Raw genomic sequence first — 27,129 nt, forward strand, 5'->3', positions numbered from 1 at the left:
GGACAACTGGCTCTTTGTGCAACAGAAAGAAAATTATCAAGTCCTACTTCATGTCTGTCACATACAAATTTTGTGAGAATTAAGGACCTAATTGTAGAATACAATACAAAAATGGTCAAATTGGGGGGGGGGATATAGTTACAGTATTGTAAGTAAAACTATAAATATGGAAAAATAAAACCATCGCTATAACTCAAATAATAGAAAAATGCACACTTTTCACAACATTAAAATTATATGAGACTTTCAACAATGTCACAAAAATACATTGTTGAAGAAGATAATAAGACTGGAAGAATGTATTTGAAATATAAGTAACTAAACAGAATTGTAACCAGATTCTGCAAATAAACTAATCAATAAGAAAAACCAAACTGGATAAAAGATGTGATCAAGAATTACCCTGAAGAAATATCATAAAAGCCCAACAAGCAAAATAAATATACTTAATTCATTCATAGTCAGAAACAAAATAAGCAATATGATGTTTACTATTAATCAAATTGCCACCAAATTAGGAAATTATCATTAGCTAGAACGTGAGAAAATAGTCAAAGAATCCCCAGTGTGAGTGTAAATGGTGTAACCAGCAGTAATACCTATAAAGAGGCAGTACATGTTGCTTACTGTACTGTAAGTACATGTTGCTTACTGTCTGGCAGTCCATTTCCAGAAAGGCTTTTTTGTGTATGCAAAGACGTAAGTCCAAGAATATCTACTTCAGGATTGTGTGTTGGTGGAAGATAGAAATTAACCCAACTGTCCATCAGAGAAGAAAATCCGGATCCATTCATCCAGTAGAATGTTCCAGGGCAGTTTAAGCAAATAGACAAGATCCATATGTTCATTAGTATAGATAAATTTGAAAACCGATATCATATGTGGAAGTCAGGACACAAAAGGATATTTATTAAATTCCTGCAACATAGACAGTACCGATTATTATTTATGGACACGTCTTACAGAATTAAAGAATATAGCTGAGGAAGGAAAAGACACTGACTTCCAGGTGTACCTTGCTTCCTGGTTGAGATGAAGATGGACTTCAACCAGACACATATCACTTAACAATTTCCAGAAGTATGTGGGGCGAGTTACATGCCCCGCCGTCTTAGCACTTGGGAAGTTGACATAGGACACTTGCTCAAATTTGAGATCAATCTGGCCTGCGTAGTGAGTACCAAACTAGCCAGTACTACATAGCCCCATCTAAAAGATCACCACCCCCATAAGGAATCTTGAAGCAAAATTAAGACCATAAATAAAATAAAGGATAATGATGTCTAACTTAGAATTTCTAAGCCCAGTGCTGCCCCCAAGTGACCAGGACTTGACATGGATGCCTTGATTGCTCCAGGGTTCAGTTTCAGGCCAGGGATTCTCATACGTTTTGTCAGAGGAACATTTTGTTCAATAAAAGCCTGACACAGACAGCCTCAGAGAGTATAGAACAGGTAAAGTCAAACTGCTTAGGCAGGAAGGGAGGCTGAGCCCTGGCAGGAAGGGAGCTGAACCCTGGCAGGAAGGGAAGCAGAGCCCAGGCAGGAAGGGAGGCAGAGCCCAGGCAGGAAGAGAAGTTGAGCTCTGATTTAGATGCTGGGCAAGCACAGGACAAGCACCCTACTCCATTGCCTCCCAAATGATGTAGCTCCTCTACAAATGCCCCTCTCCGCCAACCCTGTGTCTATCAACCCTAGCCTATGTAAAGCACATTCTAACTCTCTGACAAGTGCCCACTGCATTTAAGATTTAAGGGTTCTATATAAAAATCTGGAGAAATGGAAGAGTGTTTTCTACACGAATAGTCATCCTTTAATGTGGCAGAGCCGCAGTCTTAATGTCCCGAGTAAGATGTCACTGATTTAAAAAGGGTCGCTATCGTTTATTTACACTGTTGCTTTTCCCACTTCTTTCTCTTCCTAAGCTCATTCAGCACCTTAATTTTGCTTTACCCCTCTGTCCAGCCCCCAATCTCCCTCTTTCCTGCTCATCATCTCTGTCCCTTTATCCACCCCTCTTCTTCCTCCTTCATATCTAGTAGCTGTTTTCCAGGGATCTACCCACTCCCCAAGAAAGCGGCCCGGAGCCCATTGCACCTGCTTTCTTAGCATACACTTCTTCCATAACCCCTGGACCCGCTTCTCCATTGAAGTCAACCCAAAAAGAACAGCCTGTGCTTCCAAACCATGAAATCTCAATCTTCAAATCACATTTCAGTATCTGGGTATGGGGGCGTGGGGTGGGGGGAGTTGGTCCCTTCCCAGCCCATCTCAGTGATCCATCCTGAGCAAAAGCACAGTTCATTTTGAAAGTTTGCATTCTTGCCCCTGTCTGAAGTGATTGAATTTCACATACGCAGTGAATAACTGAGGGAAATATGTCCCAGATGTGGTGCTAAGAAATTATTCTGAGAACGAGGTTAGGTACACAAAGCCCCAGCCTCCCTGCGCATCTGTCACTGATGCTGGCACCTTCATCCAGCAATGTTCTGTAGCTCTTACTGGGCTCCTCTGCAGCTGAGGTCTTTGTCTCTCAGCCCCACCATCTATCTGTCTGTCTGTCTCTCTTTGTGTATGTCTCTGTTTCTCTCTCTGTCTCTCTCTGTGTGTCTGTCTGTTTCTGTCTCCCTCTCTGTCTATATCTGTCTGTCTGTCTGTCTCTGTTTCCGTCTGTCTGTCTGTTTCTGTTTCTGTCTCTCTCATCTATCTCTGTCTCTGTCTGTCTGTCTATCTCCGTTTCTGTCTCCCTCTCTGTCTATCTCTGTCTCTCTCTGTCTGTCTGTCTCTATCTGTTTCTGTCTGTTTCTCTCTGTGTGTCTGTCTGTCTGTCTCTGTTTCTGTCTCCCTCTCTGTCTCTGTCTATTTCTGTCTGTCTGTCTGTCTGTCTGTCTCTCTCTCTCTCTCTCTCTCTCTCTCTCTCTCTCTCTCTCTCTTTCTCTCTCTCTCTCTCTCCTGTCTTCTACCCTCTTCTCCCCAGAGACCCCACTGCACTCCAGTGATTATGAAGTGTTTCTTCTTGACTCTGCTGTGCCATCAAGTACACTTCCCCCAAGTGTTCCAGAAAGTCATGCTTGGTGAGCCGGTCAGCCGAAGCTCCCAAGGCCTCGGGGTCCTTACCTCCTACCCTCACTGAGTCAGCGGCTCCCCAGCCCCATTCACTGTCACTCATGCAGGTGTAGAAACAGAGGTCTCTTCTTTCCTGTCTTTCATTTTTACTTCTCTCTTTCACCCCTAAGCCCTGCTAATCCTCCCTGCCATATGCCTGGTTTATTTTAAGCAAATCCTTGTTGAGTGAATAGCTGTGTCCTGGGTTTGGTTCTTCTCACTCTGTCACAGCCAGCTCCTTGAGCACTCACAGTCCCTTGTGCTGACTTGGTAGCTGCAGCCTGACAATGTTTTCCTTTTACCCAGCTCAACTTTGATGTGTCGGCAAACTAATCTCAAAGGATGTATCTTCATAAAGGAAAAAAAAAAAAAAAGAAGAAAACACACACTTTATTCTTTGAGTAGGTAGTCACATGACTCAGAATTTAAAAGATTCAAATGTATATGTAGGGGATGTTGAAGCATCCATTCAATGTCTCTCCTGTTGGCCTCATTCTGCAGCTAATAGCAAAGTAGATGAGAGATCAGAAGGGTAGAGATGAAAGCGAGATTAGGAAGGAGGTTTGGCTTGAAGAATTCAGGGATAGATGGGGGAAAGAGAACAGCAAAAATGGGGAGCCACTTGGAAGAAGTATTTATAACTTCTCTCTGGATTCAGTTGGTTGGAATTCAGACATAGACCCCACCTAACAGCGAGGGAACAGTCTGTACGTCAGAGCAGGAGACAAAAGAAATGGCATATGTGAGTCCTGGGCAGTGTCAGCTCCATGTCCCAGACATACAGCTCTGCCCCTTGTCCTTTCGAGTTGACAAATGACAGAAAGCAACTTTATCCATTTATAGGTTGCTTCCTTAGTGTTTCTAGTAGTCACATCAACTTTTAGCTGTGGATTATATCACAATGGACTAACCAGGCCATGGTTCATCCCACCATCTTCTCTGCTTTGTGAGGTTCCCATGCACACAAGTCTATTTGCAGAAGGAAAAAACTCTCAGATTAGATGCTGCCAAATCAAGTGAGCTGGACAGTGTTTTCATAACTGTTGTCAAATTCTACATCTTAGAGATCATTCAAGTTCAAATTCCCCATAGTATTTAGTGTTTGACCCTGTTTATAAAAGTGTCTTGACTTTTCTTCATATTTTAGTGAATAGAGTTCAAATTCATTACCACAGTTTGGGAGAGGTTTAATTTGGGCTGCCATGGACCCATTGGGACTCCCATCCCCCATTCCTCTGCCTTGTTAATTTGTGTTCTGTAGGTATGCTTTGTGTCTCCAATCCCCAGACGATTAGCGTTTTCTTTCATTTAGACTCAGATCTATAGCAGTCAGAATCCTCCAGATTCATTAATCCTCTGAAGCTGCTGACCTGTAGTCACTGCCCTACTCAAAGTGCAGATGGGAAAGTGGGACTCGGAGGGAGAAGTTGAGTAAGGAGATCACGGTCACCTGATTAGTGTCATGGCATAGTCTCATGGAGTATTTTGAGTCTGCCCTTTCTCTCACTTCTGTAGTTCAAGCCAAAGTTAAGCTGGGGTAGAAGACAAATGTATCCAGGAACCAACCACTACCAGATGTGTCCTGTGGCTGTGTGCCCCAGGTCATCTGAGTTTCCTCTAAAGTCTCCTGCTTGCATTAAAAATGCATGCATTAAAAATGCATGCAGATCATGGAGTTTACTTTTTAATATAGCTTCACTTATTTTAGCATTTAAAAATATTTAAGTTACTTGCTATCAGCTGTAATTGAGCTCTCAAAAGCGGCTCCCTTCCCCTGTGCCTTGATCTAGCCTGGCCCATGGGGCCTATAGCTGGTGAATGAGCATGGTTATGCATGTAGGGGGCCCATGGATAGACTCTCATCCATACTGCAGATCCCAGCTCATCTACTGCTTTGATATCAAGACTTACAACAGGCCAGCCACCCCAGAGGGGGGTCTCTGTGTTGGACAACTCCAAATTACAGTTTACCTCGAAGCCTTGTGCTGCAGGTGTACAGTTTGTTGCCTTTCTTTGTTTATAGCCTTCATGGAACCGATTTGTTACACAACATACCTTCACATTTCTTACAACAAGAGGCTTGATAAATTTCCAATGACTAAAGCATTAGAGATGACGGGATATGCCATTTTGCTGGCTGTTTTTACTTATCCAAAAGAATCAACTATTCTTCAAATGACAAATGCCTAATTCTTAGTCCCAAATCTTTCTTAGTTATATGAACTTAGTTCCCTTGGGAAGTATGCATTTAATTGGCCCATACATACACACTCAATTCCCAGTGATATCCCTGTCGTGTTGACTGACACTGGTTATGCCATTAATTTCTCCTTCTGTTTTTGGAAAATAGGGATAATTGCATTTGCGAGCTACCACTCAGGAATGTTGTCAGATGTGATGAAATACTGTTTTTAAAACAAGTCTTTGGAAGGACTAGGCCACATCAATCATGGTCCTTCACCAGTGTGGTTACTTTAGTGCTTATTTACTTAGTAGGTCAGTGGAACACTGGTATTTCTTCCAAGACAAGTCATACTGAATCATTGTGTGCTCAAGTCCAAATATAGTTTCATATCTATAACCTTCTGAAGCATCAAGGATTAAGCTTGGAACAGTCTTTCTGTTTTTGGAAATTTTCTAGTTGGTTATCTCTGGGAACATATATGTGGGCTGTTTCTAGTCAAATAGGGGTACATATGCAAAATAGCATTTCAAATATATACTACTGTTGTGAACATACTGATAGTTTACTGTCCTCCTGTTATCTTTTTTTTGCATTTTTTATTATTATATTTGCGTTTTAATTTTGCACATCAGCCATGGGTTCCCCTGTTCTCCCTGCTCCTGTCACCGCCCCCATCTTCCCCCCATCCCCTCCCCTCCATCCCCATCTCTTCCAGGGCCAAGACTCCCCTTGGGATTCATTTAAACCTGGTGGATTCAGTCCAGGCAGGTCCAGTCCCCTCTTTCCAGGCTGAGCAAAGTATCCCTGCATAAGCCCCAGGTTCCAAACAGCCAGCCCATGCTCTAAGGACAGGTCTTGGTCCTACAGCCTGGTGGGAATGTAAGCTTGTACAGCCACTTTGGAAATCAATATGGCGCTTCCTTAGAAAATTGGGAATCCTGTTATCTTTAAGATTTAATTCTGATGCTTAGAAATCTGTTTTCTTGAAACATAGATAATGCTTGCATCTCAGAGTCTCAGGTCTGTCTGTTGTTTTAAATCATCCACATCTTGAGGAGTGAGATGTAATGTTTGAAAACATAAATGGTGTGAATGTGGACTCTTGCTAACTGTGTAAAGATTAATATGCTATCTTATTGCCACTGGCCACCAGTGTTAGAGGTAAAATTTCAGTCCTTCTGTTCAAGAGCTGAGCATGCCATGTGGCCAGTGGCAGTACACACAATTCTGATTACTTGAAGTTCTGGAGGGCAGGGTCTGATCTGTAATTTGTGTCTTAAAAGATGTATGTAAATCCTTTGACTGGGGCATTTCTACTCTCTGCTCTTCTTCACTTTCTGCCCAGGTAACTTCCCCTGCCACACACACCTACAGACCAGTATTTTAATTTAAAAGATGAATAGTTCAGGCCTTTACAACCACCTCACTACCAAGGCCATGATCCAAGCACAAGTTTGAGGGAATCGACCGTGGGATTTTCCACGGAGGCTGAGGCAGCAGCAAATCCAGCCATTTCTGAGAAACTATCTGGCTTGGAGTCACTCCCAGAACTCTGATTTAGCAGCGACTAAGCCTAGAGCTAGGCTGAAAGGAACACAAATCTGTTTGTATACACAAATAAATCCCCCTGCACTGCGAGCCACTCTCTGCCTGCTGGCTTCATCTGGCTGCTGTAGAAACTGTGATCCAGCAGCGCGCTGGTTAACCCGCGTGCAGGGACTGGGCCGTTCTGATTATTGAAAAGTTCTGCTTCGGCAGTTCGCCCGATTTCTGCAGGAAAGCTCCAAAGGCAAGGGTTTTCCTGTGAGGAGTTCCTGCCAACGAGCTTCCACCTTCCAGATGTTCATAGCTGTATGCTCATCCCTCCAACTTCACCGATGCTCCTCTGCTTGGAACACTCACAGCTGCCCGTAGATCTAGAGAAATGACCATCTCAGGAAGAGTCAACCGATAGAGAGCATTAAATCTCTACCCACATTTTACACAAGTGGGAAACAGTCAGGAGATCCTGAAAACAGAGGAGATCTTTGGTGGTTTGTTTTGTTTTGTTTTATTTTGTTTTGTTTTTTATAGAATAGTCTTCCCTAGGGAAGAGCATACCTGCTTGTCCAATAACAAATGGTCAGCCCTGAAAACATACATATAAGTAACAATATACAGGCTGAGCAGGTTATATTTAGGATATATATATATATATATATATATATATATATATATATATATATATATATATATATATCTCACAATAACAATTAATGAAAAAAAGGCCATGAACTTGAAAGCAAGCAGGGTGGAGTATATGGGAGGTCTTGGAGGGAGAAAAGGGAAGAGAGAAATGTTGTAATTATATTTGTTATTTGTTTTTATATTTTTAATATTTAAATTATAAATATGATTGTATATGTATTTTGTATAAAATATATTATACAAATACAATATAAATATATTTATAAAATATTTTATATTTTGTATTTGTAATTATATTTGTTATTACATTTATTTATTTAGTGTATATATATATATATATATATGTGTACATATGACACAGCACACCATTGGAAATCAAGGGCCAACTGTGGGAGTCCGTTTCCTCCTTATACCATATGCGTCCCAAATATTGAACTCAGATCATCCAGCTTTGCCAAAAACACCTTTACTCACTGTGCCAGATAGTTTTATGCCAACTCAACACAAGCTAAAGTTATCGGAGAGGACAGAACCTCAATTAAGACAATGCTTCTATAAGATCAGACTATTTGAGCATTTTTTAAATTAATGATTGATGGCGGAGGACCAAGCCCATTGTGGGTAGTGCTGTTCCTGAGCTAGTGGTCCTGGGCTCTATAAGAAAGCAGGAGGAGCAAGCCAGGAGGAGCAAGCCAGTGAGCAGTACTCCCCCATGGCTTCTCCACACCTCAAGGTTCCTGCCCTGTTTGAGTTCCTGTTCTGACTTCCTTCAGTGATGAACAGTGATATGGAAGTATAAGCCAAATAATTTTTTACCTCCTTAAATTGCTTTTGGTCATGGTAACCCTCACTGAAACACCCACTGAGCCTTCTTCTTACAGGCCCATTACTTGAAAATACTTAGTCATAGATTTTTTTTTTATATTAGTAATGAACATTTACAAACTATTAACTAGGTACCAGGTAATGGTGTAGGGCTTAAAGATGACATCACTTAATCCTTCTAACAACCTTATCTGTACATAACATATTATAATTATTTATACAGTAAAGAAATCAAGGCACCAGGATGGTGAACAGCCACCCAGGCCAAGAAGATGGGGTTTGGATGTAGGCAGCATGGCTCTTTGGGTCCACACTCCTAAAACTATCTTAGGTAACCTAGATAATGAGGATTCTAGATCATGAAGGGCTTAGGGTTGAAATGGGGCCCTTTGACTTACTGCCTTGATTTTAATATATTAAAATCCAGTTAGTTTCCAAACTTCAAAATGAAAGTATAACATTAATGTTGTAGAATCTATTACAGAATTTATAAAGCAAAGGGAAGATGTCTTAAGAACCAAGAGTAAATTACAAACTACAAACCCTGGTGAAATTAGTCTAACTTTTTTTGAAAATAATGGGTAGTTTGTTTTACACATTGGGTGAACATCACCAACTTTACTCTTCGTGGAGATTGCTGCCTTCAGAGCGACTTTTTTTGAGTGAGGCAATGCACAAAACAAGATGATGAGTTTAGCTGTGTTCACATCATGTGAGATATTCTCTCTCTCTCCCTCTCCCTCCCTCTCTCTCTCCCTCTCTAAGTCCTCTTTGCTCCTAAAGTGCAGAGTCCCAGAAGCAATCCTTCCTTTCCTGTCTTCCTTACCACCTGCTTGTCCATCCTGCTTCCCAGCACCTCCAGAAGATGCTCTTCTTCCCCAGCACCAGGCCTGGATTCTGCAGCTGTCACCAAACTGCATCTCTTAAAGAAACAGTTCTCAGCCGGGCGGTGGTGGCACACGCCTTTAATCCCAGCACTCGGGAGGCAGAGGCAGGCGGATCTCTGTGAGTTCACGGCCAGCCTGGGCTACAGAGTGAGTTCCAGGAAAGGAGCAAAGCTACACAGAGAAACCTGTCTCGAAAAAAAAAAAAAAAAAAGAAGCGGTTCTCACCCTGAGAGTTACAACTCCTTCAAGGGTCAAATGACCTTTTTGACCTTTGCACAGGAGTCGCATGTCACAAATTTACATTACAACTTGTATCAGAATTACAACTATGAAATAGCAGCAAAATAATTTAATGGTCGGGAAAACAGTCCCGCAACACAGGGGACTGTTTTAAAGGGTCACAGCGTTAGGAAGGTTGAGAGCCTCTGTCCTAAAGCATGAGGTCAGATCTATCTCATCTGTGCTCCAACTTTCTCCTGGGACTGTTTCTCTCCTCGCCTTCTTTTGGTCTCCTCGGCCACACTCCCACCTGGCTTGCCTGGCCTAGCCACTGCAGCCTTGGCCTTCTGCTCCCTGCCTTGGACTCTGCAAGTGCTACTCTCTTGGTCTAGCTTTCTCTTTGTTCTTTTTGTGCTTTTTTTTTTTTTTTTTTTCATTTTAGCTTGAATGTTACTTCCTCAAGGAGCCCTCAGGAGGGTCTGCTGGGCATTACAGCCTGAATTATTTTCTTCACAAAGCTCTCTGTTCCTTGGAAAGCATGTTGGTCAGTTTAACTAGCAGGGAATTGATCAGCTAGTTTTGTCTGCTTTCACACTGAGCAGAGACGGTCAAGGGCAGAGGTTCTCAACCCTCCGAATGCTGTGACCCTTTAATACAGTTCCTCATGTTGTGTTGACCCCAACCATAAAATTATTTCATTTCTACTTCATAACTGTAATTTTGCTACTGTAATGAATCAGAATGTAAATATCTGACATGCAGGATACTTGCTACGTAACCCCCCAGGGGGGTCGTGGCCCACAGGTTGAGAACTACTGCTCTAGAGTGTAGGTCTTAAGTCATCCTGCCTCTGGTGTCTAGTACAGAAACGAAAAAAGGTCTTTAAGATGTGTGCAGACAAATCAGTCTTCAATTAAACAGTAACCACTCATTCACAACAGTAATACTGAGAACTGTCTCAAGTCCTGCAGTCAGTGAACAGCACCTTTTGTTTATAATTCTGCTGACAAAGCCCCTCAGATGACTCTGGGCAGAGAAACATCTAACTAATTTATGGTGTCAAAAGGTAAGGTTTTTAGCATGCAATGTGTGGAGGATGATAGAGACAAAAAGGCCTTGGGGACAGAAACCTACACCTAGAATTCCAGCTGCTTGACCTAAACAAGCTAAGACATCTCAAAATCTTGAAGCCCCCATTTCCTTATCTGTGAAATAGATTTGGCATTTTGTCTCTAGGGTGTTACAGAATATTCCTTTACACTGTGTGAAGATGTGTCACTGTGATTGGTTTAATAAAGAGCTGAATGGCCAATGGCTAGATAGGAAGAGCATAGGAGAGACTTCTGGGGACAGAGAAGACTCACAGAGGAAGAAAGGCAGAGTTTCCAGTCAGACCTGGAGGAAGCAGGATGGGCAGTACTGAGTAAAGGTAACTGAACAACATAATGGAATATAGGTGGCTAGAGATGGGTTAATTTAAGTTATAAGAGCTAGTGGAATGAGCCTAAGTTATAAGGTGAACTTTCATAATTAATAACAAGTTTCTGTGTCATTTTTTTGTGAGCTAGCAGCCCAAAGAAAAATCCGTCTACACTAGGGCCTAGTACACCTCTCGAATGGATGGCAGAGTGATGAGTTATAGCAATGCAAACTTGCCATCCCCATTTTCCTGTGGGTGCTCAATAAAATGTCAGCCAGCGTATACCACAGTGTCCCTGGGAATGAATGGCAGGTGCTAAGAAAACATGTCTTCCATTATTTCTCTGTGTTGTTCTTCTTCAATTTCTAAGGTGTTTGGTCAGTTACTGCATGGTAGTTGTGCAGTACTGTGAGTTGATAGCCCAGGAGTGAGAGAGATGAGAACTGTTATCTTGCTAGATGCCTCCAGGTATTCTTCAATCTGTCAAAAAAACTGAAAAAAAATGTAATAAACCCTTATCAGGGAGTAAACTATGCATGATGTAGAGAAGCAAATAAGGATGTACTCTTAGCTGAAGATGTGTTCCTTTTCCTAGAAACTTGAATTACATGGGTGAAATAAGGGTGTGAGTAAGGGCATGGCTGTGCAGGAAGCAGCTCTGTTAGTCTCCCATTTTCTGTCTGTAGAACATGTAAAACACTCAGAAAAAGATGCACACAGCAGGCTAGGCTAGAAACCACACCATGATCATTATCCCTGCTGGAGGGAGGGCTTGTGTGGATCCAAGACTTAAAGCTGATGGGCTCAGGAATTGTCACCTACTCAAAACAGCCAATCTATGGCCATCTAAATTCCCCAGTGCCCCCTAGACTTGGTGTAGAAAGATCAGCTGAACTATCACGTCCCAGTTCTCATGAACTTTGATAAACTGATGTTGAGGGAGCTAGTGGAGCAAAATACCATAAGAACAAGGCCATGGGGTTCTGACAGAAAACCGAGGATGTATATGCTGAATAGTTTTATGTCAACTTGACACAAGCTAAAGTCATCTGAGAGAAGGGAGCCCCAACTAAGAAAATGCTTTTGTAAGATCGTAGGTTATAGGCAAACCTGTAGGGCATTTTCTTAATTAGTGATTGGTGGGGGAAGGCCCAGCCCATTGTGGGTGGTGTCATCCCTGGGCCGGTGGTTCTGGATTCTATAAGAAAGCAGACTGAACAAGCCATGAGGAGCAAGCCAGTGAGGAGTCCCCTTCCATACCTTCTAAATCAGCTCTTGCCTCCAAGTTCCTGCCGTGTTTGAGTCCCTGTCCTGACATCATTCAGGACAGTGTAAGCAAAATAAACCACTTCCAACCCAAGTTGCTTTAGTCATGATGTTTCATTACAACAATGATAACCCTAACCAGGATGATGTACCATAGGCCTCTAGTGGAAGTCGGGGGAATTGAAGACCAGCCTAGATGCTCACTGGTACAGAGGTATGGAATCAATGGGTGACTCATTGGGCTTGTGAGACAGGACCAAGCTTAGTTAGTAGCTCCTACTTATTCCACTTTCCCTCCCTAAATATTAATTAGATGAGCAGAGTTGAAACTGAGCATGGAAAAAGGAGAAGAGAAGGTCTGACAGTATCCCTACTGTCCCCAGGGGAAAGCCACCAAGTCCTAGAGAGGCTCTTCTAAATGTTCACTTACTGTTCCTCACCTGTGGTGAAGCCAAGTGTGAATCATTCCTTTTTAACAGGTTTGACTCCCAAAGGAAATTCTCTTGTCTTTTCAATTGAGTAAATATATATTGAGCCATGGTCTAGGCATAGGGAGGGACCAAGGTGGAACTGAATTGATAAGGCATCATTGTGATCCTGTATTTAATGTAGAAAATGGAGCAAACCAGTCATCACTCAGCATATGTCAGAAACCAGACAACCAGGAGGGGTCAAGGGCTATGAACACATAGACAAGAGGCAGTATGGATGGAGAGGTTGGGCAGATCCACAGCAAAGCTACTTCTGGGATCTACTTCAAAGAGGAAGGCAGAGAAAGGCAACAAGAGGGAGATTGCAAATTAGAGTGTGAAACCTATGCATATAGGGATTTGGATGAGCAACCTAATAGTGGGTGGGTGTCAGGGATAAAATGAGTGGTGTGTGTGAGTGTGTGTGTGTGTGTGTGTGTGTGTGTGTGTGTGTGTGTGAGTGTGTGTGTTCATGATATATATATATATATATATATATATATATATATATATATATATATATGAGATGAAGATGAGGATTAGTGTAAGATGGCTTTAGAAACCAAATGAGCTCTTTGTAAATTGTCAAGTGTACAGCAGATACTGGATTCAAGAAATCTCACATCTCTTTCATTATACTTCATATCAGTTCATACATTCTTTTGGCTAAGTTTATTTTAACACAAGTAAAAAGACATGTAAAATTCTAGAAAATGTAACTTCATTTTCAAAAGTGTTTTCCTCAGCTTGGAAATATGTTTTTAACTTTGGAGGAAGATAAAATAGAAAAAAATGAAGACCAAATCTATAAATATCTTTTATTTGGGAAACACTTTAAATTTTTATCCACAGCTAAAAACTTGAGCATTACAGCTTTTTGACCAAGAAAAAAAGTGAAACATAATTAAAAACATTTGAGCTATGAAGAATGAGCTGGGCGTGGTGATGCCTCCCAGTACTGGAGAGACTGAGGCAGGCAGGTTGTGAATTCAAGGTCATTCTTGTGAATTCAAGGTCATTCTGGACTATGCAGAGAAAACTAGAATAATAAAATAAATTAGGAATGACTAATCAAGTTGAAATAAAAAGCTTTCTTTCCTAGAAATATTTCATTGAGGTGTTTTTGTTGGCTGTTATTGTTAGCAACAGGATAAAAAAATCTACATTTTAGATTTAAATATTATTTTACATGATAGTGTACTTATAAATTTCTAATTTTGTATTTTCTCTTATTTTTATCTTTGCTAATTTAATAGCATGTCAATATAACCTTCATACAACTTTTGCAAAAGTCCTATACCTGTTTTGTAAGCACATGTCTAACTTGACTTTTGTCTTTCTTTGGCAGATGACATTTGACCCAGAAATCTTCTTCAACGTTTTACTGCCTCCCATTATATTTCATGCAGGATACAGTCTGAAAAAGGTAAACCTAAGTGCCCCCATCTTTTATCATTGAGTAGAAATTTTGCCAACACTAATGAGAGGTAGTTATATTTTATGGGATTTCCAATTCAGTAATAACAGCACTGTGTAGATTGTGCAATTAATGTTTAACCCTGACATTCTTGGAATTCTTTTAAATCTATTAAGCCACACATAGCTAATGAAATCTGTGGCTTGTCTAAAAGTGAGATACACTGTAAATGCAACATGTACACTACATATTAAAATCTTAGCATTTTAAAGAAGAATGTAAATAATCTCAATAATGTTTTATACTGATTTTTGTAAAGAAACTATAGCATTAGGAATATACTGTGTTAAACAAAAAACATTAACAAACTGCATTTCATCTTTGAAAAGTTTAGTGTGGCCCTCTAGGAGATCTGTAAATGACATATGTGAACTGTGTGATTTGGCCATTGAGCAGTGTTATCCTAGATGACTGTGTACCAAGCACTCACATGCTAGCTCACACTGGCTTTATCACCACTGAGCAAAGTCAGGAAGAACGTGGTTGTTCATAGAGAGAAACACAGTTTTCTGTCTTTGAGCTCATGCCTGGCAGTTCTTGGGCACAGGCTGACTGTCCATGACACAGGTTAGTAATTCACTTAGGTGGTTAGTGATGTGCCACAAAGCAGGGAAGGGGGAACATGCCTTTCTTGTGCTGCCTAGCAGCACCTTGGAGACTTCCAGGGCTCTCCTCTGTCTCCCTTTAGCTTGCCATACCCAGCAGCCAGACAGCTTCTTCACTGCAGACATGAAGGGTTTTGTTGTTATTGTGTTTTGTGGACTCTAGGCTCCCTCTTGCTGTCAATGCTGGTTGTTCAGCTCTTACTAAAAACCTGGTAAGGAATGTTCCCAAGCAAGCACTTGAAAGGATTCAGGTTAGATTTTTGCAGGTCATAACTTACCTCAGTACTAGGCATCATTTCATATTTGACTCATAAAGTATTTGTTTAGTTAGATTTTAATGTTTGATTGCATCACATTCAGAAGATGTGTAGAGAGAACTCAGAATATTCTATGAAAGTCAGACGCCATTTAAGTCACTTAGAATGATATTTTAAAAGTTAAAGGTGTTATGTCTACAAAACCCTTCTAGACAACTGTGTCTTGGCTAAGTAAATGTCCCAGAGCCCTGACCACTCATGGCCCAGCCTGTTCCCTTCTCTGGGGTCTAGGCGGTTCTGTGGGTTATCTTTCCAGATTGTTCACTGCTTTTCTCTTCTCCTTATTCATTGCGGAGAAATGACTTACTAAGCTTCATACCCAAGGGAAGTGGATCCAAGGATAAGGCCCCAAGAAGATTTGCTTTAATAATGAGAGAGGGGAAGGCTGTGAGTGGCTTGGCTTATTCTTATTTCCTGTTTCAGTAAGAAATGCAAATGTACTCTATGAAATGTTTTCTGCTTCTCCCCAGAGACACTTTTTTCAAAACTTGGGATCCATTTTAACATATGCCTTCTTGGGAACAGCCATCTCCTGTGTGGTCATAGGGTAAGTGACATTCAGAGCTGGAGCTCTGGCGTGATGGGGGAAGCAGTGTGAGATGGATCTCAAATTCCTGAACTCTTGCTTCTGGAACCAAGTGCATCACGTTTGGGTTTGTTTCACTCCATTTGTGTTTCAGCTGTTTTGTTGAGGACCTAGCATGTTAGGCAAGCCTCCTGCCACTGAGTGCCAGACACCTCCAGTCCCAGGACGTCACTTTTGTCATAGATTTTTTTTCCAGCCCTGGTCCGACATTTCTATATTTTCTGACAAACATAAGGATTCAGAACAAAGCAAACTGCTGCTGGGTGACTGGATTTTCTCCGTGAGTTTGTGCTTCTGATTTAGGTGTGTGGACCACTTGGCCTGAGTTATGCAAAGGCAATCACATTCTTATTTAGCTTGAGTGATGAATATGGTCTCAGTTCATTTTTTCCCATCATCTTTGTAGGGCCTTGCCTGTATTTGAAAGAAATATGACAGTAACTATATGCCAAGAGTTTCCTTCTAAAGGGAAATTTATAAGCAAGGACTTTGAAACAGAGAGCTTTAAATATCAGCAGAATTGTATATGGCTGGGGTGGCACTGTAGAATGTGAGCCTCTTTTTTTTTCTAAATATATTTATTGGTTATGCCACTGGTCCAATGTCTAACTGCAGCAACTCAGGCACGCAGCTCACCATAAAGCAAAATAAGATCCAATAGGGTGGCGTTTGTCCAGTCTATCAGGACACGAAAGCCCCCCTGCAGAAAGATGCTCTGCTGCTGTGACTGTGATGATGCATCTGTCTTAAACTGTGAGACACGCCAACTCTACTTGTGATTTTCTTTTTTACTGCCCGCTGCTATCATCACGCTAACCAAGAAAGTGATGCTGAGCGTACACACCAGTTATGCTTGCAGCCCTTCTTTTAGGAGGTGTTCAGTGTGCCAGCCAAAGCTGAGGCGGTGTCAGGGCTCTATGCAAACCTGAGAGCAGGAGGAGTCTGTATTGAACATTTATTTAGTCAGTGTTAGAACAACTGAGCTACATAGCCTGTGAAAATGTGGAGCATGGGTGAGGTATTGAAGCAGCTAGTACCTAAAAGTGGAAGCTTGCAGGAGTGAAAACTCATCACATGTAGACTCTTGAGTGGTCACTAAACTGCCTGTGACCTGACACATAAAGCATGCCTGGTCCTTCACAAAGCTGTTTTGGGAGGCCTTCATGACCTGTGCATGTATGCCGGAGCTCGATATATAAATTTTGAAACTGGTAAGGGCCTTAAAGATCTGTGTCATTAGACCTGCTCAGTCTGAAGAGGAAGCATCTCGAAAGATTAACTGATTAGGCCAGTGTTATCATCAGTGAGAAACAGGCCGTGGTCAAGACAGAACACAGAAGCTCAGCTCTGACCCAGTAGAGTGTGCTCTTTACTTCCCTACACCCCTATACACTGCGCCACGCTCACAGAGGGTTCTGAGATATATGGCCTCTTGGCAGGTATTTGTTGGTTGATAACAAACATCAATTTTAGCAGTTTTGTATCATGAAGACCTGAATTTTTTAATGGGTAGTTTCAAGATGACTAGACAGCACTTAATTATAGTATAATTAGTTCTCATTAATATCCTGTTTCCTTTATACATCTAATTTTAAGTATATTTACATATATTTATATTTTATACTTTTAATTCTTAAAAATCTCTTCTTAGATCCATAAAAAGTAAAAGGAACCATACATGATGTGCATGAAATAGCTTTTTCCAGAATATTTCCATTTAAGAGACATGGTGATTTTCACTTATTGAAATTAGGAGTGAATTTTTTTTGGGGGGGGCATCACTGCCAAGGTTAGCCTGGAATCAGCTTTGTAGAAAACCTGGCCTCAAACTTGTCACAATCCTCCAGCCTCCCAAAGGGCTGAGATTCAAGATTTGTCTCACTGTACTTAGCTTCTTTTAATGGATGTTATGTGTATAACCAGAAATTTAAATGGTGGTTTGAGGAAAAGTGTAGTTCTGGGAAAATCTTCAGAACTATGTACTTTATTTACACTGTATATAGTAAGAGTCACAAAATTTTACAGGCTGCTTTCTTTTCAATTTTTTTTTATTTTGAGATTTTATACACAAATACTTACTTACATCTTTTATAACTCTCTCCTCATTGCAACTCCTCCTGTGCTCCCCATCTCTCTCTCAAGTTCATGACCTCTTCTCCTTTATTCTTTCATATATGCACATATGAATAGATAGATACAGCCCGCTAAGTCCATTTAGTGTTGCTCATATGCATATGTGTGTAGTACTGACCACTGGGGATTAACCTATCGGGGTTTGTCCATGGAGAAGACTGATTTTCTTTCTAGTAGCAGCCCTTAATGGCCTGTAGATCTTCACCTAGAGATGTAGCCTGTGAGATATCCCCCATTCGTGTTGGTGTGTTAACTGGTGTCATCACTGTGTAGGGCTTAAGTGACCATATGTTTGAGATTTTATGGATGTGGCTTCTCATGGTAAGACCCAATAGTGGATGTCCTAACCCTCTGGTTCTCATGATCTTTCCACCCCATAGTCTACAAACTTCCCTGAGCCCCAAGTGTCTGAGTTGTGTTGTTGATTTATCTGTTGGGCCTGCACACCCCACGGTCGGTTGTTCTCTGCATTTTGACAAGTTGTGGATTTCTGTAATGGTCTCCATCTGCTATAAAAAAAGAAGCTTTTTTGGATGAGGAATGAGAGCTATGCTTACCTGTGGGTGTAAGGTTAAGTACGTAGAATGCAGTTAGAAGTTGCCCTGGTTTAGGAAAGTGGTGTAAAAAAGAGGAGCAGCTTCCCCTTTGATGACCATGGCGTCACCAGCCATGCCTAGTTAGCTAAATTTCTAGTCCCTGAAGTACAATAAGAAAATTGTTGGTTACCTCCAAGATATAAAAGTGCCACTATTATACCCTTGGAATATCTTACCATCCTGGTCATTGTTATGGATCAAGGCTTTACAGCTAGTTGGGACTATTGATTTCTTTTGTCCCTTGGCATATCCCATAGCACCTTCTAGTACTAGGAGAACTAATCCTTAGGAAGAAGGCTTCCACAGCAGATCCAGCAGAATCATTTAAGTCCTGTGTCTGAAGTATGTGGAGTCTTTAGCAATAGGGACTTACCTTCAAATTCTGGGAAGCAATGAAAATACAGTGCAATGCCTATATTGCTTATGGGATGTCTCTTGGACTCCCTTGACCAATAACTCAAAAGGAATTTTCTCATGCCTGGGACTGTGATTATTTTTGTTAGGTAGTCTTAGAGGAGAATATTATCACCCCAGGTGGCATAACTTCATTTAAACTGTGTGTGTGTGTGTGTGTGTGTGTGTGTGTGTGTGTGTGTGTGTGTGTATGTGTGTGTGTGTAGACTCCCACATACCATGGCACTCATATGGACCTCAGAGGATAATATGTAGCTATCCATCATTCCCCTCTTCCACCATGTGAGTTCCAGGGGTGGTTTTTTGTTGTTGTTTTGTTTTGTTTTTTTGGTTTTTGTTTGTTTGTTTGGCTTGATGGAGAGTACTTTCATTCACTGAGCCATCTTGCTGACCCAAGATACTTTTATAAGAGCCTGAGACTGGTATTCTTTCCAGTTTTTCTGTTAATGGAGAATTTAAACCAACTGCACAATACCAGAAATATCTATAGAGAGAATAACTAGCATTTTGAATCTGTTCTCTCATGTCAGGTGCTGACATGGGCTTTTCTCATGTGTGTTATCTCATTTTGTTGTTGAGATAACCACTGTTGTTTCTTATGTTTATGTGCAAGGCTGCCAAGTCTGAGACTTTCTCAAACCTAGACAATAATTAAATAGTAGTGAACGGTAGAGCTGGCCAGACCCCAGAGTGCATATTCTCAGCTGCCCCTTACCCTCCTAATACAGCCATTATAGTTCTCATGGTTTGCACTGAGTTGCTTTACCTGCCTGATAAATTAGACCTTCAGTGATTTCAAGTTCATACATTTATCGTTATAGCTTGTGATTATGCAATCTGGGCATTTAAGAATTAGCTGTAAATATGATTGCATAGAGGAAATCGAACCTGCCTTCTCTCACTGGAGGCAGCTAGAAGGAAGATCAACCATACTTAACTTCTTTAATGTTTCTGGACTCTTGAAAATTCGCCCAGGAAAACCTGTATTTATAACTATGAGGTTGTTTACATTATTCATGCCAACATTCCTCAGGACTGATTTCCCTATAGGAATCCTTAATATATGCAGAATATTAAGATGCCCAGCAGCCTTGTCCACAAGGCACAATCTCCTGCAGGGGGCTTCGTGGGTGCTTGTTGCTGCCCTCTGAGTGGATATGGCTGCTCACCTGGGGACCTTTAGAGCTACTGGTAGGGTGAGTCCCAGCAGTCCCCCAAATACTGATTTCTTAGTCCTTAAAGAAGGGGCACATTGGTCCTTCAGAATGAAGTTGGCATCTCAGACAGGGAGAAGCTGAGACTCACTCATCTCTTGAAGCTCTAATCCCACGAAGAGAACAAATTTGAGATGAGCCCTCAACTTGAGGAACAAGAACCCTGAGGTCATCCACAAAGACTTCAGGGAGGAATGACGCTCTTTAAGTTAGTCATGAATTTTTATAGGCGAGAGGCTGCACAGATTTTGCCATTTCATCAGAGCCCCTAGGGAGCTACAATCTGTAAAAAAGAAAGCAAGAAAGAAAATAAAAAGAACCTGGATTTTCTAAAAGCCTGGGCAAAGACATAGTTGTAACAGTTAGGGTTTTATGTATCCCTGTATTTAGTTAGGACTGAGGACTTCTTTAGAATACATTGAGAGTGGCTATAAAGTCTGGAAATACACATACTGTCATTTTACCTTGTGTGGTGAGGTAGTGACAATACAGTAGATATTACCCATTTTGTTCCTGGACTTGATAGCCATCTGCCTTATTGGCTGAAGAGTGGAAGTGTGGGGATGTAAATCTAAAATAGCCACTCAGGTTTTTACAAAATAACACCAAGATCATTTTCCAAAGTCAGGTTACCATTTTTTTCTTAATGTTTCACAATCCAGTAGGTACAAAATGAAATTGCATTGTAGCCATCATTTATGACTTCCTGATTATTGAATTGGTTATACTTTTATAATCTTTTTTTTCCATCTGAGTTGTTTTGTTCATTTTCCACAGACCTTTTAGAGCTCTTTGTATGTTGCATATATTAATCCATATTCACTGACACAGTTTGTAAGTGCATCCATTTCCATAGTGTCTTCTTGTTGGTTAGCAGTTTCGTGTTCCCTTAATAAGTCCTTCTCTGCCCTAGAATCCCCAAGGTGCTGTCTTCTTAACTGCTGGTTGTAGTTTGTAGGGAGTTCATTTGGGGGAACAGTTGTGGTTTTGGTGGACAATAGATTTCCAGTTAAATTTTTCATCTCAAATGTATAGCCAATTTTGATAATACCATTTAATAGTTAGCCTTGCATTTCTCCAGAATTTTCTTCCAGATATTATTCTTTTTATTTTGTGGCCCTCAATTCTATTGGAATGACCTACACTCTTAGCCACATCAGCTTCTTAGGTTTTAATATTTTATACAGAAAGACTCAGGATATATTTTTCCTTAGGAATCATTAGTTCTTTATTTGTTCATATAAATTTACTACAATGTAGCAAACATTTCACATTTATAAATACCCTATTTTGTATTTTGTTCATAATTGCATACCTTAAGTTTTCTTAAGGATCCCCTTGGATATGAACAGGAGAGAGTGTGTACAAGGGAACTTGTAGCTTCGGTGGTCACCAGAGTGGAATCTTTGATACAATTTAGACCCCAGCAGTAGCACAGACAAGTAAATTCACACAACATACAAATTCACAGCAGGGAAATGCAAGAACATCTTCTATGACAACAGAGATGAATCTCAAAAATCTGATGTAAAATGGACACATTGATTATAACATCACTGTTTGTAACGACCAACCCTAATTACTATTAAGACATGTGGATGCGAAGATATATGTGCAAGCGTGTAATAAATAAGGGAACTGAAAACACAGAACTCAGTGCCACGATCTGTTTTTAGCGGCAAAGGCAAGAAAGAGGTCTGGAAAGACACGCAAAGAGAGCGACATTACGGCTAATGTGCTGAGCCACGGTCTGGGTGTTTCCCCAGCCGCACTGTCTAGTACATTATTACGATGTATAACTTGCGTAGGTCTTCTGTACAACCTCTTGCCTGTATCAGTCACATTAAAAAGAAAACAAAGAGGACAAGTGGAAGGGATTTAACGGATTTGTAGAAGTCTGCCTTGTTACCCTGCGCTTCATTCCAATCCTGGGAAACTATTCGTTTGCTGTCTTCCTCTGCCTGTTCTAATGAGAACAGTTCGGGTTGGCAGGCAGCAGGAGAGAGACGAGTGCCAAGGGAGGGGTTGCCAGCATCCCCGGGTTCACCCTTCTGAGTCCCCAAGCCCCCGGCTCCCCTCTTCCTTCCATCCGCACTTCTCTGTCTTCCCTTCTCTGGCTCCTTTCTCCTCAACCATCTAGTCCCTCTCTTGAGACCATCTGGACGACTCTCTGTTGCTCTCTTTCTTGGACTTCGAAAGCAGCTCAGAGAGGCCTCTTGGGCCAGGGTGGAAGGCCGGGGCCTCCCGTGTGCATTCATTTACTCTGGATTCTGAGCTGGCTGGAGTAGCTGTCGCTGGTATCAAGGGGGAAAATAAATACATCCCTTCCCAGACACAGCCAAATAAGAAACATAATCTCTAATCTGTGAAGGGACAGCCCAGGCTGCTGACAGGGCGGTTTCTTCTATCCACATCACAGGATGCTGGCGGTGGAGAGGAGAGGGGAGTGGGGGGTGGCGCATGGGGCGGGAATGAAACAGAGGGTAGAAAGGAAGACACAGGGAGAGCTTCAGAGGGGCAATGCAGAGGTGGAAGAGAGACATTAGATTTGCTAGTCTAATTCCCTTGCTGCCCTGCGCAGTGCTGGGGATAAAAATGGCAGGGTCCAGAAGAAAAAAGAAAGAACGAACTCCCAAGGAAAAATGAAACCTGACTCCAAATTGGAAAAAGAAGTATTGGAAGCACTGGAGAATGTTATGTAAAAGTGCTGGAGTGGAACAAGAATAGTGTCTAATCATGAAAGAAAAATGTGGAAATTATTAAAAAGTATTCTGAAAGAGGTTTTGTCTGCAGAACCCTTCCTTAGAGCAATGTAGCTGAAGGCTTCTAGCTGTGGGATTCTTAGTAAATGAAATTGTCCAAGCCTCCCCTTCATCCGCTAGCACCCTAAAATGTGAGGTCTGCTATTTTTTCTCATTTGGTAGAAGAATTACAATATATGTAGCCCTGATTACTCTCTCTCTCTCTCTCTCTCTCTCTCTCTCTCAGATAAAAAGTGGAAACAGTAAGGGAGGCTAAATTCATTTCTAGTCTTGTGTTATAACCTTCAACCTCCAATTCTTGGTGTCTTTGAACATCATGACTCAGCAGTTGAAGTAAAGGCTCTCCTGGGTAGCTTTTGGTTCCCTCTTAAAGCCCTTCAGTTTGACTGGGATTAGGTAGCCTAACTGAAAGCGGATCCCTCACGTGTCTGATGACTGATTGTGACTTGGTTGTGACTCAGCGCACATGTGTTGCTCTGGGTAGGGCTTCAGAAACATGTAGGGGACTGGAGGAGCGTCTAGGGACATGACTACTGACCTGAGATCTTAAACTGTTCCAGAGAAAGCCAAGTAGGGATCCAGGAGTGGATATCCTATCAGACAAGACAGCAGAGCAGAGGCCAGCAGCCGGACAGAGCGTTCGTACTGCCTGTTGTCCCAGGAGGCTAGAGGACATGATAGCAGTTAAATACGGTGGAGAGGCAGTGTTAGACCACATCTTAACCTGTATTCCAAAGTTTGGATATCACTCTGTTGACGATAGAGTGGTAATTGGGAACATACACTTTTAAGGAACCACTCCCCACTGCTTTAGGGACAATATGAAGATGGGTATAAAAAAGCCAAGGTGGAAAGTAACAGAACAGACAGGAAGTGCTGGAGTTTTGACCTGGAGACTGCTTAGTGGAGCTTGCTTAGGAGTTATGTGGGCGATGTCCAGGTGAAGAGAAATAGAGGCCATCATCATCAAACATAAAACTTCTGGCTTCAACCTGTTGGGAGGTCTTACTTGTCAGAGGTTGCAGTCTGTCATAGCCTGCATCTCTCTAAAGCTTAGCAACATGGGGGACTCCCTCCCCACGGGGACTTCCTGCTCTCTACCTGCCCTTACCTGGAGAATGTCCCTGTGCCTGGAAGACTGGCCTTATCTGAAAGCTGTTGCTAAGCCAGATGTTTGATTTCTCTCTAATGTGATCGTTGGCACAGTTTCCTGCTAGAAGTTTTCCCCCTTGGTAATTAAGATATGTGCTAGGACCTCTGCTACAGGACCCTGCTGCCACATACAAAGCCTTATGATAGGAGCGTGCCTCTTAGTGCAAACGAGGTGATGCCCCTGCCACTGTCCCCAACCTTTAGATTCCCTTTTCTTTCTGGAATAAAGCAGAGTTGTAACACTTAAGCTGTCTCCCAGAAGAGCCAAGAGCTGTCTCTGCCGACTCACAAGCCATCCGACCTGACCCTGCTCACTGTCTTCAGCTCCCTCTCCCTCTCACTTTAGATCCCTCTCCCCTGGCAGACAGGTGGCCGATGATCCCAAGGAAGAAGCAGAGCCATACAACCTTCTCACTGTGGGTTTGGCTATCAAGTCCATCCCAGTCTGAACCTCACACACTAGCCCTCCTCATCCTTACCTGTACTTTCTACAAGGCCGACCTTTTATCACTCTTCCTTTTCATGAGTCCATAACTAAATTGCCAAGTGAGAAGAGAATTAGTGGAAGTATGTGAAAGCTATGCATCCTTCCATTGTCAAACACATGGGGAAAATGATATGAGTGACATCAGCTTGTGTGCATCTTCTGAGTGCTTGCCCCTAACTGACCGCTCTATATTCATTGTCTCATTTTAACCTCACAGTAGTCAGTGCAGATAGATGTTTCTGCCCTCAGCTCCCCCTTTTGAGACATGTACCTAAGGCTCTGGTTGTTTAGTGACTTTTATGAAATGTCACTGATTCTGGAGTATGCCAAGCCCATACTTGCAACTGAAATTACATCCTTGGGCCTCCAACACATCAGCAGCATCAGGAGTTTGTTAGACATGCGCAGTCTCAGGTGGTACACAGACCTCTGGAACCCTGATTTGCATTTTAACAAGAGCCCTAGGTGACTCCCACTAGCACTAAAATGTTCCACATTCCCAAATTTAGCAGAGGGATTTAATAATTTTCTTAGGATTTACTAAATCCAGACTATAGGCATGGAAAAGTTTTCAACCAATATTTAATCTATATTATTCGGAAATCACCAAAACTAAACTAAATCAACTGATTTGATGATTCATAGCTGAAAGATGTATCTGACACATGTCTAGACAAAATAGTATATGTGTATTATACAGAAGATAATTGGTAGAACATTGTTAGTCTGGCACAGAGAAGTATTGCAATGAAAAACGTTCAGTGCTCTGGTCCAAGGATTTTAGCACTTCAGGTGTGGGAAGTGTTCAACCTGATTTAGCAATTACATTCTGATGTCATTAAATTAAAATTGTCTCAATAAAATGACTAGAAGTCAATCTTAACCACAGCTCTGAGAGGTTTTACTGGCCTATCTCACTCTTGCCTGCTAATCCTCACTGCTTGAGAGGCAGGTGGAAAGCTCATTTCTTACAGGCAACCCACGTGGTCAATTGAATCATGACTACAGATGGTGACATCATTGCTCAATATTGATAAGCAAGTGTAGTCTTGATGGTCGTTGCTACCAGATGGCAGGTACCTCAGGTCTGTATTTCCCTATGACTCTCGGCCACATGCCTTTTGGTTGCATCCCCTGACTTTAAAATGGAAGAGTGATTTTGTTCTCTGTAACTATACTTTTCTTGCAAGTTCTAGTACTTTCTGAAACTATTCATAAATGATTTTCTTGGAGTGCTTAGGGTACACTTGTTTTCTTTCTTTAAGTAAATTCTACCATATAAAAGAAATATTAAATACAAAGCGGGGTGTGGTAACATGTGACTGTAATCTACAACTTATGAATGAATGAAGAGTGGAGGGCCGGGAGTTCAAGGTCATCTTCAGCTACCTAGGCAGTTAAAGGTCAGCTTGGCTACTTGAGACCCTGTCTCAAACAAAACAGAGCAAAACAAAAAATAACCATAAAGTACAGCAATGACAGTTTCTTGCATTCTTTGAGAATTTCACATGTGCCAACCACTGCCTTGCATACTTTCTAGGTAGAAAACTCACCTGATCCTTCAAGATTTCCCTCAAAATAATTATAGCATATATTTACTTCTATAAAACGTCCCAAATTTGCTTTATTAGAAAAGTTTTCTAATTTTTGTTGTAATAGCAAAGAACTTACAAAGTATTTTGAGAGCTCTCTTAATTTGTTGTATAGTATGCCAAACATTTAGTTAATTTAAAATAGAAATTTAAGGAATCACACGAAAGAATATTTACATAGAATGTGTAAGGCAAAGAGAAGACCTTAAAATGTCAATTATGAGCTTTAAGCAGTAATAATTTTTCAGCATTAAATTAGGCTGAGAGCTGTAACAAGTGGACCAGATAGTGCAAGATGTAAGGGGAGACTGTAGTGAGGGGATGTGATCATATTTAGAACACTTCTACTCTTCTGTAAACCTGAAACTATAAAAAAAAAAAGCCTGTTAATTTAAAATAGGATTTCTGTATTATAAATATTTTATATGATCCCATTCATAATCAATAGACTGTAACATATTTTCCATGGCACCTCCTGTCCTGTACTGGTTGAAAGTTGGCTCCCTTTTAGGTACATGAACTCCCTGAAGTCATTAGGCCTGCTGGAGCTGGAGCATCTTGTCTGATAGTCTTTTTCCACTTCTGTATCCTGGCACCTGGCCGTCTGAGACCTTGGATGCCAAGGTTGCTGAGAAAATCTCCATTAATCAGCCTCACGTATATAACGGCCCTCTTGTCAGTTCTTTATACATGCTTGCTCAGTAGCCCAAGCTTAACGCTGTAGTTTCCCTATATTAAGGAGTGGATATTAGCTCTCTTGAAACTTTCGCTTCTTCTCTTTAAGTACCCAAACTGACAAAGTCATGAATAGATGGAGATTTGCCTGAGACTTAGTCTACTGAATTGCTGATCCTTAATTAACTGTAATTCAGACTATTTTTTTTTAAACAGGGCATATCTTCATTACATATTTTTTTTTTTGTGCCATGTAATGTGACAACATTCCCTTCCTTCCACATTACCTCCTGTTAATTGCTTCTGAGTCTCCCAGCTGCTTTTGTTTCCAAGTTCAGTTGTTCCTATTGATTTTTATAGCTTGGAATTCTATCACCAAGCCCTCCTCTTCCGACGCAAACCTTGGCTTCGTCCACATCAAGATAAATTGCTTGCATGATTGTGAAGATGTTGCTGTTAATTTGCAGCAGAACAGTAGCTATTGTAGGTTGCAGATTTAAGGCCTCCACAGAAATCAATGACCTGATTATTTTACACTGCACTGCACAGGGCTAAA

General features: G+C 41.4%; 1 protein-coding gene across 1 annotated transcript in view; it reads left to right on the top strand.

Annotated features, from left to right (window-relative positions):
* Slc9a9 (solute carrier family 9 member A9) overlaps positions 1 to 27,129 on the top strand; it is a 549,909-nt gene that overhangs the window by 31,618 nt on the left and 491,162 nt on the right. Inside the window, exons 4-5 of the mRNA XM_036193912.1 lie at positions 13,912 to 13,989; positions 15,433 to 15,509. Of these exons, the coding sequence (XP_036049805.1) occupies positions 13,912 to 13,989; positions 15,433 to 15,509 (155 nt within the window). The remainder of the gene's footprint in view (positions 1 to 13,911; positions 13,990 to 15,432; positions 15,510 to 27,129) is intronic.

Source organism: Onychomys torridus, chromosome 7 (genome assembly GCF_903995425.1).
Source record: "Onychomys torridus chromosome 7, mOncTor1.1, whole genome shotgun sequence".
NCBI lineage: Eukaryota > Metazoa > Chordata > Mammalia > Rodentia > Cricetidae > Onychomys > Onychomys torridus.